This window comes from Girardinichthys multiradiatus, chromosome 11, assembly GCF_021462225.1.
Source record: "Girardinichthys multiradiatus isolate DD_20200921_A chromosome 11, DD_fGirMul_XY1, whole genome shotgun sequence".
Lineage (NCBI taxonomy): Eukaryota > Metazoa > Chordata > Actinopteri > Cyprinodontiformes > Goodeidae > Girardinichthys > Girardinichthys multiradiatus.
Genome location: NC_061804.1, coordinates 35,305,010 through 35,323,597, shown reverse-complemented (window position 1 = coordinate 35,323,597; position 18,588 = coordinate 35,305,010). Strand labels below are relative to the sequence as shown.

The window sequence follows — 18,588 nt, the reverse complement described above, 5'->3', positions numbered from 1 at the left end:
TTTTCCTTACACATGCGTTTTCATCAAGAAATTTATATATTTTCCTTTTCCTTACACATGCGTTTTCATCAAGAAATGTATATATTTTCTTTTTCCTTTTCCTTACACATGCGTTTTCATCAAGAAATTTATATATTTTCCTTTTCCTTACACATGTGTTTTCATCAAGAAATGTATATATTTTCTTTTTCCTTTTCCTTACACATGTGTTTTCATCAAGAAATGTATATATTTTCTTTTTCCTTTTCCTTACACATGCGTTTTCATCAAGAAATTTATATATTTTCCTTTTCCTTACACATGCGTTTTCATCAAGAAATGTATATATTTTCTTTTTCCTTTTCCTTACACATGCCTTTGTTCTTTTTACATTTCCTCGTCTCTTTTTCCTTTACCGTATGCATATCTGCTTCATTATGCAAATGAGGAGGGCTGCCTTCTTCTCTCCAGCTCCTCTTCTATTGATCAATATACAGGAAGGAGGAGGATCCATGTGCAGGCCAAGGGTGTGTCCCAATTTAGGGGCTGGATCCTTCCAAGTCTGTACTTGTGGGCTGATTACATCACAGCACGGCGCGTAAGGTCTGTCAGATGCTGCCAACAAATGTGTCCTTCTTTTGCCCGATTTGAAGGATGAGTTGTGTGTATCCTTCACGGTCCATCTTTTCCCATGATTCATTGCGGGTCAAAGCGGTTTGGTCAAACAGGGGCAGCCATGGTGGACCACAGTGGCAAAAGCTGTGAGTAAACTGTGAAAAATTACACTTTCTGTGACACAAATGAACTTTTACAATGTTTTTAGTGCGGGAATATAACTGTGTAGACGTGAAAAATATGCTTGATTTATCAAGACATCGCTTAATTTCAAACGTGCTCCGACGTGTTCGGAGTTTTCCGCTCCCACCGTAGTAACTGCCTGTTTGCCTCGCCAGCCCTACCGGCGGTGGGGCGAGCTAGACCCGGTAGAGATCTGACCGGACTATCGGCACTGAGCTCCTGCTGACAGTCATCACAGTGAACATTAAACACAAGTGATTTCTAACAGTTTGTGTTATTATTATTTTTATGTATTGTGTCATTTGTTCATGTAAGTCGATTTGACATTACAGGTGATGTTAAAGTTAACCTGAATAAATGGACACTTTTATGTAATCCTACCGTATCACTGGAGAGTGTGATTGAGAATAAATAAGCTTTTAAATATTCATTTTTGATGAAGAAATGTCCTATATGTGTTTTTAAAAGTATATTTATAATTCAGCTAGCATTATAATTCGTGATTCCAGGTACAGCTGAAGAGAAATACACTTTCAAATGCAAGCAAATCTCAGTAAAGAAGTGAAAAGTTTGAAAGAGCTTGTTTTAGGCATTTGCATAGAAATATTTTAATATGTTCTGCAAATTAAGACAAATGTAAAATTAAAAAAGACTTTTTTTACACTGATATTAAGCAAGACGGGTTTTTTTGTTTTTATTGTTTAGGTACAAAGGAGCAGACGGGCCAGTTTATTAAGCTCAGGGATGAGAACCACCACCTTTTTACTGGAGCTAAAAACTCAGCCACCGTGGCTTGGAGGTACAATAACAACATTCTTTGCAGTCAGTTTCTATCCAGTTTCAAAAACTCCTATCTTTCTAACTTTCATAAATATCCATCCAGTGATTAACATAGTTCTTTTGTTTTTCCCTCTTTCCTTTTGCTTGTTTAGGACAATTCTGGAGAAGATGGTCCAACAGGAGAAGGTCACGCCCTTGCAGGCCCAAAAAAAAGGGGGACAATATGAAAAGGAAATATAAAGTTTGTTCAGAAGTTCTCATGTCACACACAAATAAAACAAATATTTCTAAATGTCTTATTGGTTTCTGTTTAGTCAACTCTTTTTTTCTTCCTTCTAACTTTAGGATTGTTAGTATCCAGGGTCAGGAGAGGGAGTCAGTGAAAATCCCACTGCTGCTACTTGGCCATGGTTTGTCCTTATGGATGAGATGGTGGGACAGAGGCCTTACACAACACCTCCTGTCCTAATTGCCTCCATCCCTGAGGACACTCCAGGGCCAAGCGGAGCGGTGGGCAACCAGATGGAGAAGGAAGACAGTGAGCCAGCAGGAAGGTGTCAGAAAAGAAAGAGGGACAGAGATGATGGAGATGATGGAGTTGATCAGGGAGGACATGAGGGCACAGAGAATGGACAGACTGTTTTCCATCTTAGAAAGAATGGTACCGAAATAAGGTGCTATATAAGAAATAAATAAATATGTTTTCTTCAGATAGTTTCTTAAAGTTTTAAGCTGTTCTAATAAATTTCTAAATTGTTTTTGTCACCAATGCATTTTATTTCCATTTTACCCAACAATACATCAACTTCATTTAAATTTCTAAACAGTTTATTTTGAAAATTACAAATAGCATTTTAAACAGAATGTGGAAAAAAAACAACATTCAAACAAATCAAGATTACAAGACACAAAAGGCATAAAATGAAACTATGTACAAGTATTTACAACGGCGACGCAGGGTCAACCTGAGTGACCGGTTCCTGGAAAAACCTCTTCAACAGAACAAAAAGGCAGATTTCTTTCTGAACAGAAAGTCTCTGGCGGTGTGGCTAAATCTCTCGCAAGGACGCTGCAAGGAGATCTGTGGTTTGTCTTTCTGGATGGTGAGCGAAGCATCACACAGGTGGTCTGCAGATGTTTGTGATGCCTCTTTCATCCGTCAAGTTTAAAGGGCTGGCTGGACCACATCACTAGGATGTAATCAGAAATATGCAGAATTAGAAGATGGTGCTCACAAAATATGACAATTAGTTAAACCCCTCAAACATTAATCGCATCTATGATATTATCCTTGCCTGCATACAGTAGTCATGTTCTGGTGTTGTGTAGGAAGCAACACTGATTGACAATCAATTTCTCATGCTGTTGTACAAATGGAATAGACAACAGGGGGAAATCTTTGGTGATTAGCAAGACACACTCAATAAAGGAGTGGTTCTGCAGGTGGGGACCATAGACCACTTCTCAGTACCTATGCTTTCTGGCTGATGTTTTGGTCACTTTTGAATGTTGGTGGTGCTTTCACACTCGTGGTAGCATGAGACGGACTCTACAACCCACACAAGTGGTTCAGGTAGTGCAGCTCATCCAGGATGGCACATCAATGTGAACTGTGGCAAGAAGGTTTGCTGTGTCTGTCAGCGTAGTGTCCAGAGCCTGGAGGCGCTACCAGAAGACAGGCCAGTACAACAGGAGACGTGGAGGCCGCTGTAGGAGGGCAACAACCCAGCAGCAGGACCGCTACCTCTGCCTTTGTGCAAGGAGGAACAGGAGGAGCACTGCCAGAGCCCTGCAAAATGACCTCCAGCAGACCACAAATGTGCATGTGTCTGCACAAACGGTTAGAAACCGACTCCATGAGGATGGTATGAGGGCCCGACGTCCACAAATGGGGGTTGTGCTCACAGCCCAACACCGTGCAGGACGCTTGGCATTGACTTTTTCAAAAAACATTGGATATACGTTTCTCCCTGGTCTTAAAGAGTCATAAAAAGTCTTAAGATTTTGTTATCTATATAGGCTGTACATTTTTACATCATATCTCTTACATGTCATTTAGTTACAGTACAGACCAAACGTTTGGACAACTTCTCATTCAAAGAGTTTTCTTTATTTTCATGACTATGAATATTGTAGCTTCACACTGAAGGCATCAAAACTATGAACACATGTGGAATTATATACTGAACAAAAAAGTGTGAAACAAATGAAAATATGTCTTATATTCTAGGTTCTTCAAAGTAGCCACCTTTTTGCTTTGATTACTGCTCCACACACTCTTGATATGAAAATAAAGACAACTCATTGAATGAGAAGGTGTGTCCAAACTTTTGATCTGGCTCAATACACTGCTCAAAAAAAATAAAGGGAACAGTCAAATAACACATCCTAGATCTGAAAGAAAGAAATATTCTCATTGAATACTTTGTTCTGTACAAAGTTGAATGTGCTGACAACAAAATCATCAATGGAAATCAAATTTATTAACCAATGGAGGCCTGGATTTGGAGTCACACACAAAATTAAAGTGGAAAAACACACTACAGGCTGATCCAAAGTTTGATGTAATGTCCTTAAAACAAGTCAAAATGAGGCTCAGTATTGTGTGTGGCCTCCACCTGCCTGTATGACCTCCCTACAACGCCTGGACATGCTCCTGATGAGACGGTGGATGGTCTCCTGAGGGATCTCCTCCCAGACCTGGACTAAAGCATCCACCAACTCCTGGACAGTCTGTGGTGCAACGTGACGTTGGTGGATGGAGCAAGACATGATGTCCCAGATGTGCTCAATCAGATTCAGGTCTGGGGAACGGGCGGGCCAGTCCATAGCTTCAATGTCTTCATCTTGCAGGAACTGCTGACACACTCCAGCCACATGAGGTCTAGCATTGTCCTGCATTAGGAGGAACCCAGGGCCAACCACACCAGTATATCAGAATCAGCTTTATTGCCAAGTTCGTGCATACAAACAAGGAATTTGCCTCCGGTACACTTTGCTCTTTTGTTCTGTTTTTGCATTACAGAATATACAAATTTACAATGTACAATATACACATATCTAATAGAAAAGGTGCATTTGCAACATCTGTATGCTGTTGTTCTGTACTCTATTGAATGTTCATCAGAGAAACAGCCTGGGGGAAGAAACTGTCTCTGTGGCGTCTGGTTTTAGTAAACAGTGCTCTGTAGCGGCGGCCTGAAGGTAAAACTCTAAACAGTTTATGTGCAGGGTGTGTGGGGTCGGCAGAGATTTTGGCAGCTCTTTTCTTGACCCTAGACCTATATGGTCTCACAAGGGGTGTGAGGATCTCATTTCGGTACCTAATGGCAGTCAGGCCATGCGGCCATCCAAAGAAATGCCACCCCACACCACTACTGACCCACTGCCAAACCGGTCATGCTGAAGGATGTTGCAGGCAGCAGATCGCTCTCCACGGTGTCTCCAGACTCTGTTACGTCTGTCACATGTACTTAGTGTGAACCTGCTTTCATCTGTGAAGACCACAGGGCACCAGTGGCGAATCTGCCAATCCTGATGTTCTCTGGCAAATGCCAAGCGTCCTGCAACCCCCATTTGTGGACGTCGGGCCTTCATACCATCCTCATGGAATCGGCCTGCTGGAGGTCATTTTGCAGGGCTCTGGCAGTGCTCCTCCTGTTCCTCCTTGCACAAAGGCGGATATAGCCTTCTTGCCACGGCTCGCATTGATGTGCCATCCTGGATGAGCTGCACAACCTGAGCCACTTGTGTGGGTTGTAGAGTCCGTCTCATGCTACCACGAGTGTGAAAGCACCACCAACATTCAAAAGTGACCAAAACATCAGCCAGAAAGCATAGGTACTGAGAAGTGGTCTATGGTCCCCACCTGCAGAACCACTCCTTTATTGAGTGTGTCTTGCTAATCGCCAAAGATTTCCCCCTGTTGTCTTTTCCATTTACATAACAGCTGTGAAATTGATTGTCAATCAGTGTTGCTTCCTACACACCACCAGAACATGACTACTGTATGCAGGCAAGGATAATATCACAGATGCGATTAATGTTTGAGGGGTATAACTAATTGTCATATTTTGTGAGCATCATCTTCTAATTCTGCATATTTCTGATTACATCTTAGTGATGTGGTCCAGCCAGCCCTTTAAACTTGACGGATGAAAGAGGCATCACAAACATCTGCAGACCACCTGTGTAATGCTTCGCTCACCATCCAGAAAGACAAACCACAGATCTCCTTGCAGCGTCCCATCCAAGTCTCTGACCTTGCGAGAGATTTAGCCACACCGCCAGAGACTTTCTGTTCAGAAAGAAATCTGCCTTTTTGTTCTGTTGAAGAGGTTTTTCCAGGAACCGGTCACTCAGGTTGACCCTGCGTCGCCGTTGTAAATACTTGTACATAGTTTCATTTTATGCCTTTTGTGTCTTGTAATCTTGATTTGTTTGAATGTTGTTTTTTTTCCACATTCTGTTTAAAATGCTATTTGTAATTTTCAAAATAAACTGTTTAGAAATTTAAATGAAGTTGATGTATTGTTGGGTAAAATGGAAATAAAATACATTGGTGACAAAAACAATTTAGAAATTTATTAGAACAGCTTAAAACTTTAAGAAACTATCTGAAGAAAACATATTTATTTATTTCTTATATAGCACCTTATTTCGGTACCATTCTTTCTAAGATGGAAAACAGTCTGTCCATTCTGTGTGCCCTCATGTCCTCCCTGATCAACTCCATCATCTCCATCATCTCTGTCCCTCTTTCTTTTCTGACACCTTCCTGCTGGCTCACTGTCTTCCTTCTCCATCTGGTTGCCCACCGCTCCGCTTGGCCCTGGAGTGTCCTCAGGGATGGAGGCAATTAGGACAGGAGGTGTTGTGTAAGGCCTCTGTCCGAACACCTCGTCCATAAGGACAAACCATGGCCAAGTAGCAGCAGTGGGCTTTTCACTGACTCCCTCTCCTGACCCTGGATACTTGCAATCCTAAAGTTAGAGGGAATAAAAGAAGAGTTGACTAAACAGAGAAACCAATAAGACTTTGAGAAATATTTTTTTTATTTGTGTGTGACATTCAATTCAATTCAAAAATACTTTATTAATCCCAAAGGGAAATTAAATGTTGTTATAGCTCATATTATGAAGGTTTCCTCAAAGAGCCGTAGTAGATGCTGATGGCTGTGGGCAGGAAGGATTTCCTGTAGCGCTCCGTCTTACAGCAGATCTGAAAAAGCGTCTGACTGAAGACACTCTGTTGTCGTAGGACAGTCTCATGAGGAGGATGCTCAGGGTTCTCCATAATGTTCTTCATTTTATGAAGAATCCGTTTTGCCACAATGATCTCCAGAGGTTCCAGAGGAGTCTCCAGAACAGAGCCAGCCTTCTTTATCAGCTTGTTGAGATTTTTTAAGTCCCTGGCTCTAATGCTGCTTCCCCAGCAGATGATGGTAGAAGAGATCACACTCTCCACAACAGACTTATAGAAGATATGCAGCATCTTGCTGCAAACACCAAAGGACCTAAGCTTCCTCAAGAAGTACAGTCTGCTCTGTCCCTTCTTGTAGATGGCTTCACAGTTGCATCTCCACTCTAGTCTGTTGTCCAGGTGAACACCGAGGTATTTATACTCCTCCACCACCTCCACTTCTTCTCCCATGATAGAAATAGTTTTTGACTTATTCCTGTTTCTCTTAAAATCTACAATCATCTCCTTTGTTTTAGTCACGTTCAAAATGAGATGATTGTTTCCACACCATGCCACAAAGCGGTCCACCACCTTCCTGTACTCAGCTTCTTGTCCATCTCTGATCCACCCCACGACTGCAGAATCATCCGAGTATTTCTGCAGATGACAGGAGTCTGTCTTATACTGGAGGTCTGAGGTGTACAGAGTGAAAAGGAATGGTGAGAGTACAGTCCCCTGTGGCGCTCCTGTGCTGCTGACTACCTGGTTAGACTCACAACCCTTCAGTCTCAAAAACTGTGGTCTGTTTGTCAGGTAGTCTTTGATCCAGGAGATTGTTGAGGCCTCCACCTGAGTCTTCTGGAGTTTCTGACAAAGCAAATCAGGTTGGATTCTATTAAATGCACTGGAGAAATCAAAGAACATGATCCTCACAATGCTGCTGGCTTTGTCCAGATGACAGTGGGTTTGTTGAAGCAGATGTATGATGGCATCTTCAACTCCAACTCCACAGCGATAAGCAAACTGAAAGGGGTCCTGATGGTTTACTGTTTGCTTACTCAGGTGGGCCAACAGGAGTCTCTCTAGGACCTTCATGATGTGAGATGTCAGGGCAACAGGTCTATAGTCATTGAGGACTGATGGGTGAGTTTTCTTTGGTACCGGAACAAGACAGGAGGTATTCCACAACACCGGAACCTTCTTCTGGGCCAGGCTAAGGTTGAAGAGGTGCTGCAGAATCCCACAGAGCTGCTCTGCACAGGCCTTCAGGACTCTAGGCCTGACATGATCTGGACCTGCAGCCTTATTCCTATTCAGTCTCTCCAGTTGTCTCTTCACCTGACTTCTTGAGACACACAGGTGGAAGGGGAAAGCAAAGGAAGTATCAGCATCTTCTGATATGGTTGAAGGCAAACATGTAGAAGCAGAAGGGTCTAGGGCTGAGGTGGAAGATAATAAATGTGAGGTGTTACTGGACAGCTGTGGGTCCTGTGGGTCAAAGGAAGGTGGAATGTCTGTTTGGTTGTGAGCAGGAGAGGAGGATGCGAAGCTTGTTTCTGAACTGAACCTATTGAAGAATGTGTTCAGTTCATTGGCTCTGTCCAGACCTCCATCGGTCTGATCATCCTTCTGCTTGAAGCTTGTGATCTTCTTCATCCCTGTCCACACATCTCTGATATTGTTTTGCTGGAGCTTGCTCTCCAGCTTCTTCTTGTACACCTCCTTGCTGTCTCTTATCTTGACTTGAAGTTGCTTCTGTATACTCCTCAATAATTCTCTGTTTCCCTCTCTGAAGGCTCTTTTTTTCTTGTTAAGCAGGTCCTTCAGGCCACTGGTGATCCAGGGTTTGTTATTGGGGAAGCATCTCACGGTTCTGGTGGGGATGATGTTATCCACACAGAAGTTTATATAGTCGGTTACACACTCAGTCATGGCATTGATGTCCTCTCCATGTGGCTGGCACAGTGCGTCCCAGTCTGTAGCCTCAAAGCAACCTTGCAGAGCTTCTTCAGCTTTCTGAGACCATTTTCCCACAGTCCTCTTTATTACAGGTTGCCTCTGAACAAGGGGCTTATATTTCGAGCAGAGAAAAACAAGATTGTGATCTGATTTGCCTAGAGGAGGTTGTGCTGTAGAGATGTATGAGTCCTTGACATTTGCATAAAACAAATCTAATGTTTTGTTTTCTCTGGTAAAGCAGCTGACAAACTGTTGAAACGTTGGAAGTGTAGCAGAGAGTGAAGCATGGTTAAAATCACCAGAAATTGCCACAAAAGCATTGGGGTTTTGTGTCTGTAGCTTAGCAACAACTGAGCTGATGGCATCACATGCTGTGTCAGCAACAGCGGAAGGTGGAACGTAAACTGTTGCCAAAATAACACTGGTGAACTCTCTGGGTAAATAATATGGACGAAAACTTACTGCCAACAGTTCAATATCTGGACTGCAGAGATGAAACTTCACAGTTACATGTCCTGGATTACACCATCTGTTGTTCACAAGTACTGCCAGTTCACCTCCTTTACATTTGCCGCTCCTCTTTAAATCTCTGTCTGCTCGTATGGTTAAAAAGCCAGGCAGAGAGACGCTGGAGTCGGGGATATGATCCTGCAGCCATGTCTCAGTAAAACACATGATACTGCATGCCCGGTACTCTGGCTGGGTCCTTTGTAGGGCTCGGAGCTCATCCAACTTGTTTCCCAACAATCTCACATTGCCCGTCAAAATCGACGGAAGAGATGGTTTGAACTTCTTCCTTCTCTCTCTTCTCTTAGCTCCTACTCTGCATCCACAGCGTCTCCTTTTCAGCTCATCAGGGATTTGGGGTTGTAGCTGAAGTTTTATTTGAGCTTTTGACATATTAATCAGCTGCTCCCAGTTGTAAGAAACAACCCCGTTGCCATGGCAATGCATTATAACAAATGTCCAAAAATAGAAAGTATTAAGAAAAATCTTCCAAGCTGCACAGCATCCGACACTGGAGTGGACAGTCATCCCAAAAAAATCAACTGTATCCACCACAAGAGGAATAGTTCCCAAAAAAGAATAAATCAGAATCAAAAGTAACAGAGCTACTCCAACCTGCTGCCACCTTGAGCGGTGCAATTCTAGAAAGACATGAGAACTTCTGAACACACTTTATATTTCCTTTTCATATTGTCCCCCTTTTTTTTGGGCCTGCAAGGGGGTGACCTTCTCCTGTTGGCCCACCTTCTCCAGAATTGTCCTAAACAAGCAAAAGGAAAGAGGGAAAACCAAAAGAACTATGTTAATCACTGGATGGATATTTATGAAAGTTAGAAAGATAGGAGTTTTTGAAACTGGATAGAAACTGACTGCAAAGAATGTTGTTATTGTACCTCCAAGCCACGGTGGCTGAGTTTTTAGCTCCAGGATAAAGGTGGTCATTCTCACCCCTGAGCTTAATAAACTGGCCCATCTGCTCCTTTGTACCTAAACAATAAAAACAAAAAAACCCATCTTGCTTAATATCAGTGTAAAAAAAGTCTTTTTTAATTTTACATTTGTCTTAATTTGCAGAACATATTAAAATATTTCTATGCAAATGCCTAAAACAAGCTCTTTCAAACTTTTCACTTCTTTACTGAGATTTGCTTGCATTTGAAAGTGTATTTCTCTTCAGCTGTACCTGGAATCACGAATTATAATGCTAGCTGAATTATAAATACACTTTTAAAAACACATATAGCACATTTCTTCATCAAAAATGAATATTTAAAAGCTTATTTATTCTCAATCACACTCTCCAGTGATACGGTAGGATTACATAAAAGTGTCCATTTATTCAGGTTAACTTTAACATCACCTGTAATGTCAAATCGACTTCCATGAACAAATGACACAATACATAAAAATAATAATAACACAAACTGTTAGAAATCACTTGTGTTTAACGTTCACTGTGATGAATGGCAGCAGGAGCTCAGTGCCGATAGTCCGGTCAGATCTCTACCGGGTCTAGCTCGCCCCACCGCCGGTAGGACTGGCGAAGCAAACCGGCAGTTACTACGGTGGGAGCGGAAAACTCCGAACACGTCGGAGCACGTTTGAAATTAAGCGATGTCTTGATAAATCAAGCATATTTTTCACGTCTACACAGTTATATTCCCGCACTAAAAACATTGTAAAAGTTCATTTGTGTCACAGAAAGTGTAATTTTTCACAGTTTACTCACAGCTTTTGCCACTGTGGTTCACCATGGCTGCCCCTGTTTGACCAAACCGCTTTGACCCGCAATGAATCATGGGAAAAGATGGACCGTGAAGGATACACACAACTCATCCTTCAAATCGGGCAAAAGAAGGACACATTTGTCGGCCGCATTTGACAGACCTTCCGCGCCGCGCCGTGACGTAAAAGGATCCAGCTCCTGAATTGGGACACACCCTCGGCCTGCACATGGATCCTCCTCCTTCTTGTATATTGACCAATAGGAGAGGACCTGGACAGAAGAAGGCAGCCCTCCTCATTTGCATAATGAAGCAGAAATGCATACGGTAAAGGAAAAAGAGAGACGAGGAAATGTAAAAAGGACAAAGGCATGTTTAAGGAAAAGGAAAAACAAAATATATAATTTTTTTTGATGAAATCGCATGTGTAAGGAAAAGCAAAAAGAAAATATTTACATTTCTTGATGAAAACGCATGTCTAAGGAAAAGGAAAAACAAAATATATATATTTCTGCTTTTATTTTTAATTTTGTCAGGATCGGTCCTCCATAATATTCATCATGCAGTTAATGTTTAGAAAGATTCCCAAATGGAGCATTTACTGCAGGAAAGAATTTGTTCCGCATTATGTGGTGAGACAAAAGCTTGAGTCGACCACCTGCAGACTGAGCTCTGGCCCAGAAGCAGATGTTCATACTGTAACCAGTGTCTGTGGTGCCCTTTGCAGATGTGAATGAGTGCCAGGACCCCTCGTACTGTAAGAATGGGAGGTGTGAGAACACGCCCGGCTCCTTTCACTGTTTTTGCGACCCTCCCCTCACCTTCAGCGCGGCGCTGAAGCAGTGCGTCTATGACGGTGGGTAGAACTAGCTTGCCTGACCGCTCGATCTGACACTCATGTTGTTCATTGCAGTTCCTCCCAAGCTGTGTCTTGTGCAGCCTGTTTTCAGCCCTGTTACTCACTGAATGGAAAAATCTTTCTAGCTTTGAACCATCATCAGTTTTGTACTTTGTATGAGTACGTTTGGTGTGAGAAACTACTTACATACTCTGCAGCTCAGAAGTTTCAATACACTCATCATGGGTATGAATGTCATATTTTAGGCTTTTAATGACCCATTTAAACTGTTTTTTTTTGTTGTTTTTTTTCAAGGGTCAATGATGATAAAACACACATCTCTAATGATTTTAGAGCAGTGATCTTAATACACCCGAGGTCAAGGTTTTTCCAAAAGCTTAATGTTCACCTGCTTTGGCTATTTCAAACCCTGTTTTGTTATATAGGTGTGGGATCATTGTTATATTGGAACACGCAGTTGTGTCCCAATTTCAATCATCTACTGAGGTGAAGCTTAAGAAAACGATTTTTTTAAGCGTTGCTTTGACTTGTGCAGCTATTGAGCTCCAGGCATTTTCCTTGTCCATATGGGTAGCTGCAAATTTGAGTCATGCTTAAAAGGTATGGATTTTGGAGCCGGCGCTTTGGTTTGGGCCAGGAGCTTTCATTTTATGAACAACTTGAGCTCTGGTGGTTCCTGACTGTTCCTTTTCATCTGAAGGTGACAGTTTGGATCAGTTAGTTGAAACAGGACACAGATGGACATTTCAACAGGACAATGACTTCAAACATACTTCAAAAGTGGTTTTAAATAGATAAAGCAGGCGAACAATAAGCATTGGAAAAATGTGTTCTTTATGCTTAAAAGCCAGGTCCATGCCAGGAAACAAGTCAGTGTTAATTAGGTCTACCAGTTCTACCAAAAAGAGTGGTCAAATATTCAGTCAGAATTATACAAGTTTCTTAATAGCTAGACAATAAATTCAACAAATACCTTATTAATCTAATTCTTGTTCTGTATTACTATTATTGCTTGTTCTATGATCAGTCCCCCCTAATAAAAAGAATAGTCTGGCTATATCCTTTAGAGCCCAAAATCAAATATGAGATCCATACCCACGATGAGTGTGTTTAAAGTTTTAAGCTGTATTTGTAGGTTTTCTTCTGTCTACATAATATTGATGATACACTTGACTAGTTGTGATAGGAAAAAAAAAGTAAACTCGGCTTCTTAGAAAGGCCATCATAGTGGACAATGTCCAAAGCTCACTTCTAATATGTTTAATATAATATTTAAAATCCATCTCTACAGAATAATTAATGTAAATGGTTTCACTGAGTTTATTTATTCAACATTTGTATTAGCCAAACGTTCACTGAAATTAACATTTCTCTTTTAATCGAAACCAGGCCAGGAAGGCACACAAGTACAAAACTACAGGCGGAGAGTTTGAAGTTAATATGAAAATGTTAATAAAACCGGTCATGGCCAAGTTTCAGTTACAATAGTCGTTAAAATAAACAAAAGTATTAAGCTTCAGTACACTCTGAGGATGATCCCATGATGTAATATTTGTATTTTCCAATGAGGCAAATTGTCTTTTTAATGATGTGGCACCATACAGTATGACCTGCAGGCATTTGAGCATTAGCAAATATTTATTACACCAGTTCATGCAGTAGTTAGCTTAATTCTTGTATCAATAAATAATAAAGGCATAGTTTTTTTGTTTTTTTTATCATAGTTCTTTATACCATGACAAGTTGTCTAATTTCCAAAACAATTTCATAAAAAGCAGAAAACCTTGTACAGTATTAGCAAATATTTAAATACCGTGAGAAATCCTATCTGCAAACAAAGTGTTGCCTCAGTAATATAGGGGATCTTCCTATTGGTTAGGGTTATAGCAGTGTGAGATGCATAAACTTTCAAGGCTGTGTAAATTTAGTTTTAGGTAATGATGTGAGGAATCATTTAGCAGTGTTTATCAAAGGAACAATTCATTACATTTACAATGCAAAATAAGCAGGTTTTGCTTTACAAATTTGCTTAGTACTGAGTTTGTGATTTTAGGAGCCTGGAATGATGTCTTACACACAATGATTTATTGCTTGCCATTTAGGTTGGAAATTAAGATTTACACTATAAAGCATAAACTCGTAATTGGATCTTTAAAAACTGCCCCAGCGATTTTTTTTCTTTTATTTTTTTACTATCTTTAGTTTTTTTTTTATGATTTAGCTGAAAAAAGCTAATTACATTCTCTTTTAGATTAACCCTAAAATTGTGTGGTCTGAGATATTTATACTTCATAAACAGTCAAGCTGATTGGTTGTATTGCTTGTATTATATATTTTATATTAATATGAGGGAATCTATGTCATATGAAGCCTATAAACTTGTAGAATGGCCATGCTTATAGGCCCTCCTGCTAAAGATTTGTAAAAAGCCTTGAAATGAATTAATCTTTATTGCAGCAGCCTAATCTCAGATGAATAAAATTTAGAAAATCCCAGCCTTTAATTTGAGTAGATTTATTCAGTGGGGGAGCAAAATCCAAACTTAGTTAATAATTGTTTTTACAAAACAACTTTGTATATTTTTATAAAATTAAATGTAATTGTTGAGCTAATGATTTACATGATTTAGTTGATCACAGTGTCTAGGGTGTTTTAAATAGTAATCCATGAAATCCTGTTTCCTGGGGTGCTAAGGTTACATGAAAGAGTGGTCCATTTTACTAGCAACTCTTCAAAATGGGAAAACCAAGAGAACATGCCATTCAAGTATCACAACTATGCGTTGATCAGTCAGAAAATGGCTTCAAGAAAATAGCTCCTTGTCTAAACCTTTGATTCATTGTAGGTATAATACTCTGTTTAAAAGCTGAAACCCATGTAAGAGAATGCAAGTAAGAAATAAGACCCCATGAGTCAGCAGCATTACGTTAGGTAACATATTACGCTGAAGCATATTTATTGAAAAACATTTTCAAATAATTATTTAAATTCAACAGAACTTGTGATATTTGTGGATTTTCTCCCAAGCTCTTAAATTCAGATCCCTCAGCACAATTTCTGCTGGTATTGGATTAGAGCTTTTTTTCTATTTAATCCAGACTTCCACTACTTACTTGGCAGAGCCTCTGGGAATCTGGGAATTCTACCTAGATAACTGTCTAGATTTTGCTGATGGGATCCAGTTGTATTTTTTCTTATCAATGATCATAGCTTTCTTGGCCCTGTTGCAACAAACCTGGCCAAAAAGTGTGCCATTGATTTAGGATGTTCGTCAAACTAGAGAGTAAGCAGATTATTGCTGTCAGTCAAGCCTTCGTCAAAGACATGTTGTCAAATTAGCACCTCCAGCTGACAATTTTGTGAAATGAAACCTGGCTATTGTTTTACTGGACTTTAATTCGCTGTTTATTACTGAAGTTAAACTAACACAAAAAAAAAATTTTGTCTCTTCCTTATTTCTAATCTAGATCGTACTGCAGCCCATAAAGATGTGTGTTTTGAGCAGGTGGACGAGGGTCTCATCTGCAGTCGGCCCTTCGACAAAGTGGTGACTTACTCTGAGTGCTGTTGTCACTACGGCCGTGGCTGGGGGCCGGAGTGTAACACCTGCCCACCCAGAAATTCAGGTGAGTTTTGTGCGGGATCAGCTTGATCCCCTGCTTACCACCACCTCACTTTTCTCCTGAAGAATAAAGCAGCTTCTTTTTTTCTATTCAGAAATGTTCAGTCATCTATGTAAGATGCAACTCGAGACTGAGTCGGATGGGGATCAGGATTTCCTGGCAGCTTTCGCAAACTACAACCCAGGTGAAATCATACCCTGTATTTGTTGTCTTTCTACTATTTTGCTATCTACACTATCTACTATGTTATATTTACTCTTTGGTGTCCCATGTTTACTCCTTCTCACTAAAAGGTGACAGTTCAGAGGAGGATTCAGACGAATGCAGCTGTGCAAATGGCCGCTGTGTCCGCTCCTACCTGGGCACCATGTGTGAATGTAACGCAGGCTTTAGGCTAGACCACTCCCGTGCTCGCTGTATAGGTTTGTACTAATGCAATCTAATGTGTACACTGCCATGGAAAAGTATTCATACTCATTTTGTCAGGTTTAGGGCCACATACTTAAACATATTAAATGGGACTTGTGTGACAGAATGACACAAAATAATAATATTAAGGACCACTATGGCCGGTTAGGGTCAAACTGAAATATTATTTTACTATTTACAAATCATAAACCATGCCTGAAGGCTGAAAGAGAAAGGACATGTCAGCTTCCTGAATTACATGCAGGTAAAGGGGGCGCTGTATTTAATAACATCTTAAACCAGCTAATCACACATAAAATCAGCTGTTCAGACGCACAGACATTTCCCCTAAAACACACATACCACACCACCATGAAACAGAGTGTTTGGTTTGAAAATGTATTGACAGCCCCTCGTCTGCAGGAGGAGGGAGCAGGCAGAGAGCAGCTGCCCGTAATCACACTGCCTATTAGATCAAATGGGAGGAAGTCTTTGCTGAATCCACAGACAACGAATGTCCAATATCCAACCTAAAACTAACTTCACTGCAGTCACAATTTCGCGGTTTTCCTCTTTAAAGTCCTTGTCCTCGTTATTGCCATGGCTGAGACACAACTGTCCTCATAAAGCTCAAATTGTAACTTCTTCAGCAAACTTTGCAGCATTACCAATCCAGACAGCAGCGTCTCTCCTCTCTGCTTCTCCTACCACTCCCCCCTCACATCAGAACCCCTGAGCCATATTTTATAAGTTCTGGCTAGGCTGTGGTCCAGATAATCATCCCAGTGGATCATTAATTTGTACATGAAAAAACATATATAAGACATTCTTGCATTTACAATAATTCAAACATTATTAGTATTTAGTTTGTTTTTATTTTCTATTTAATTTAAATTTTTTATTGTTTCATGCAGATTACTTTAATGTGACAATGTCACACAGTAATGTCAATAGCAGCACAAGCACTACACTGACGGCTGGAGGCGGGGGCTCAGGCGCCATAGCTCAAGGCGTCAGTGGGTGTGTGGAAACACAACTGGTACCATACCAGTTAAAATGACACAGTGGAAAAGGGGCATATATTCATGCTGAGATTAAATTACATTTAGGTTAACTCAGAGGCATTCAATTCAATTCAGTTTTATTTATATAGCGCCAATTCACAACACATGTCATCTCAAAGCACTTCACAAAGGGTTTGGAATTGTGCGGAGTTGTTGGGGAGGTTAGAATAAACTACTGAGTGTTAGAGTTTGGCCATTTTAGAATGGGCTGTGTGTAGCGGTACTAAGTAAAATAATAAATGTTATTTAGGGGAAGTAAAGTAAACGGGTGAATCCAAATACACTAAACATACACAGTACTTTTGCAAGTCACTGATCATCTCTTCCACTGGTCTTCTGTTTCCGTTTCTGTTTCACAGCTTGTACTCACTGATCCTCGTTTCTGTTTTCCAGACATTGACGAGTGTGCAGAGCCGGGCCCACGCACCAGCCCCTGCAAAAACGCTCGCTGTGTGAACACTCCCGGCTCATACAAGTGCTTCTGCAAACACGGCTTTGTGGCCTCACGCCGTCAAAACGTATGCGTGCGCCGCAGAACTCAGTAAGGATCTGCGCGCCGTCCGGATTGTCCATGTAAACGCAGCATAACATCGCCCCAACAGACATGCTGTCGCACAACTCTCTGTCCTTGTATGGCTGCGTGAATACGCTACCAACCTGAAAGCATGGTTCACCTTGGGAGATACGTAGACCCATCTGAAATGTACAAAACATTATCTTTTTCCCACCCTTTCACTTCAAAAAATAAGCAAACCACATTAGGATAATGTTTGTTTAATGGTTAATTTTCTTGTAATTATTGTTTTCTAAACTCTTTTTTAGTTTAATATTAAAGTGTATATTTGTGTGATTTTTTTGTGTTTATTGACATCCTCCATTGGTTTGATCATGAGCTCTAGTTTTAAAAAAGAAATACATCTCAAAGATCTCCATGGCATTACTGTTGAAATTTTTTACATTCCCCTTTAAACCCACATCCAGTCATGTTTAATAATACATTATCTGAAGTGTATTTTCTACAGTAATTATTACACATTGTTTGTGTTTTTGTACAGTTTGTTCAGTGGAATGACCCCTTTGCTCCTCTGTTTATTTGTTGATGTAAAGTATGAAATAAATGAGGATTTTGTTACCATTTGACAAGTGCACCAAAACGGACTTTGGGGAAGAGGTGAGGTTGATGCACAATGCAGTAGGAATATAGTGGGAAATGTTTGCTAAATGTATCTTCTTCTAGAAAAAGACCGGAAAGCTGTTATATTTGCTGAATCAAATTATTAGCCAAAGAAGCTGTTGGGAGGAGACAAATGTAATTAAAAAAATCACTTTTAGAAAATGTGTGCATTTGATTTTTGTTATGTTGAGGACTTATGGGTTTTGTTTACATTACTGTGGGATTAGACACACTTAACAGCTAGGTATGGAGATTATAGCCTGTAAAAAAACACAATTATGAGGAAATACTCATGAATAGATGTGTAACTATTGAAGATAAATTGGATAAAAAAACTTTTTTATTAACTTTTAGACATACCTATGTGCAGTGTCCTCCACATATATTGCTATCCCTGGTAAGTGTGTGTGAAAAGCCTGAAATTAAATCCAACCTTTATTGCGGTAGAAACATCTTTCACTGAAAATGTTTTAATCATTTATTGGGACCCCTACTGTTAACACTTCCATAACAGGATAGTGCTCCTAAAGTA

General features: G+C 40.4%; 1 protein-coding gene across 5 annotated transcripts in view; it reads left to right on the top strand.

Moving 5' to 3' along the window:
* The window catches only part of ltbp3 (latent transforming growth factor beta binding protein 3), a 74,212-nt gene extending 55,994 nt beyond the window's left edge, over nt 1-18,218 (top strand). For 3 of the 5 annotated variants that reach the window (XM_047379365.1, XM_047379369.1, XM_047379366.1), the window contains 5 exons: nt 11,656-11,784; nt 15,255-15,413; nt 15,505-15,594; nt 15,704-15,832; nt 17,276-18,218. In XM_047379365.1, the coding sequence (XP_047235321.1) occupies nt 11,656-11,784; nt 15,255-15,413; nt 15,505-15,594; nt 15,704-15,832; nt 17,276-17,427 (659 nt within the window). In that variant the 3' untranslated portion in view covers nt 17,428-18,218. Of the gene's footprint in view, nt 1-1,482; nt 1,577-1,709; nt 1,854-11,655; nt 11,785-15,254; nt 15,414-15,504; nt 15,595-15,703; nt 15,833-17,275 lie in introns of those variants that run through there. The other 2 variants (XM_047379368.1, XM_047379370.1) reach the window with 2 other exon arrangements.
* Nucleotides 18,219-18,588: the final 370 nt, after the last annotated feature.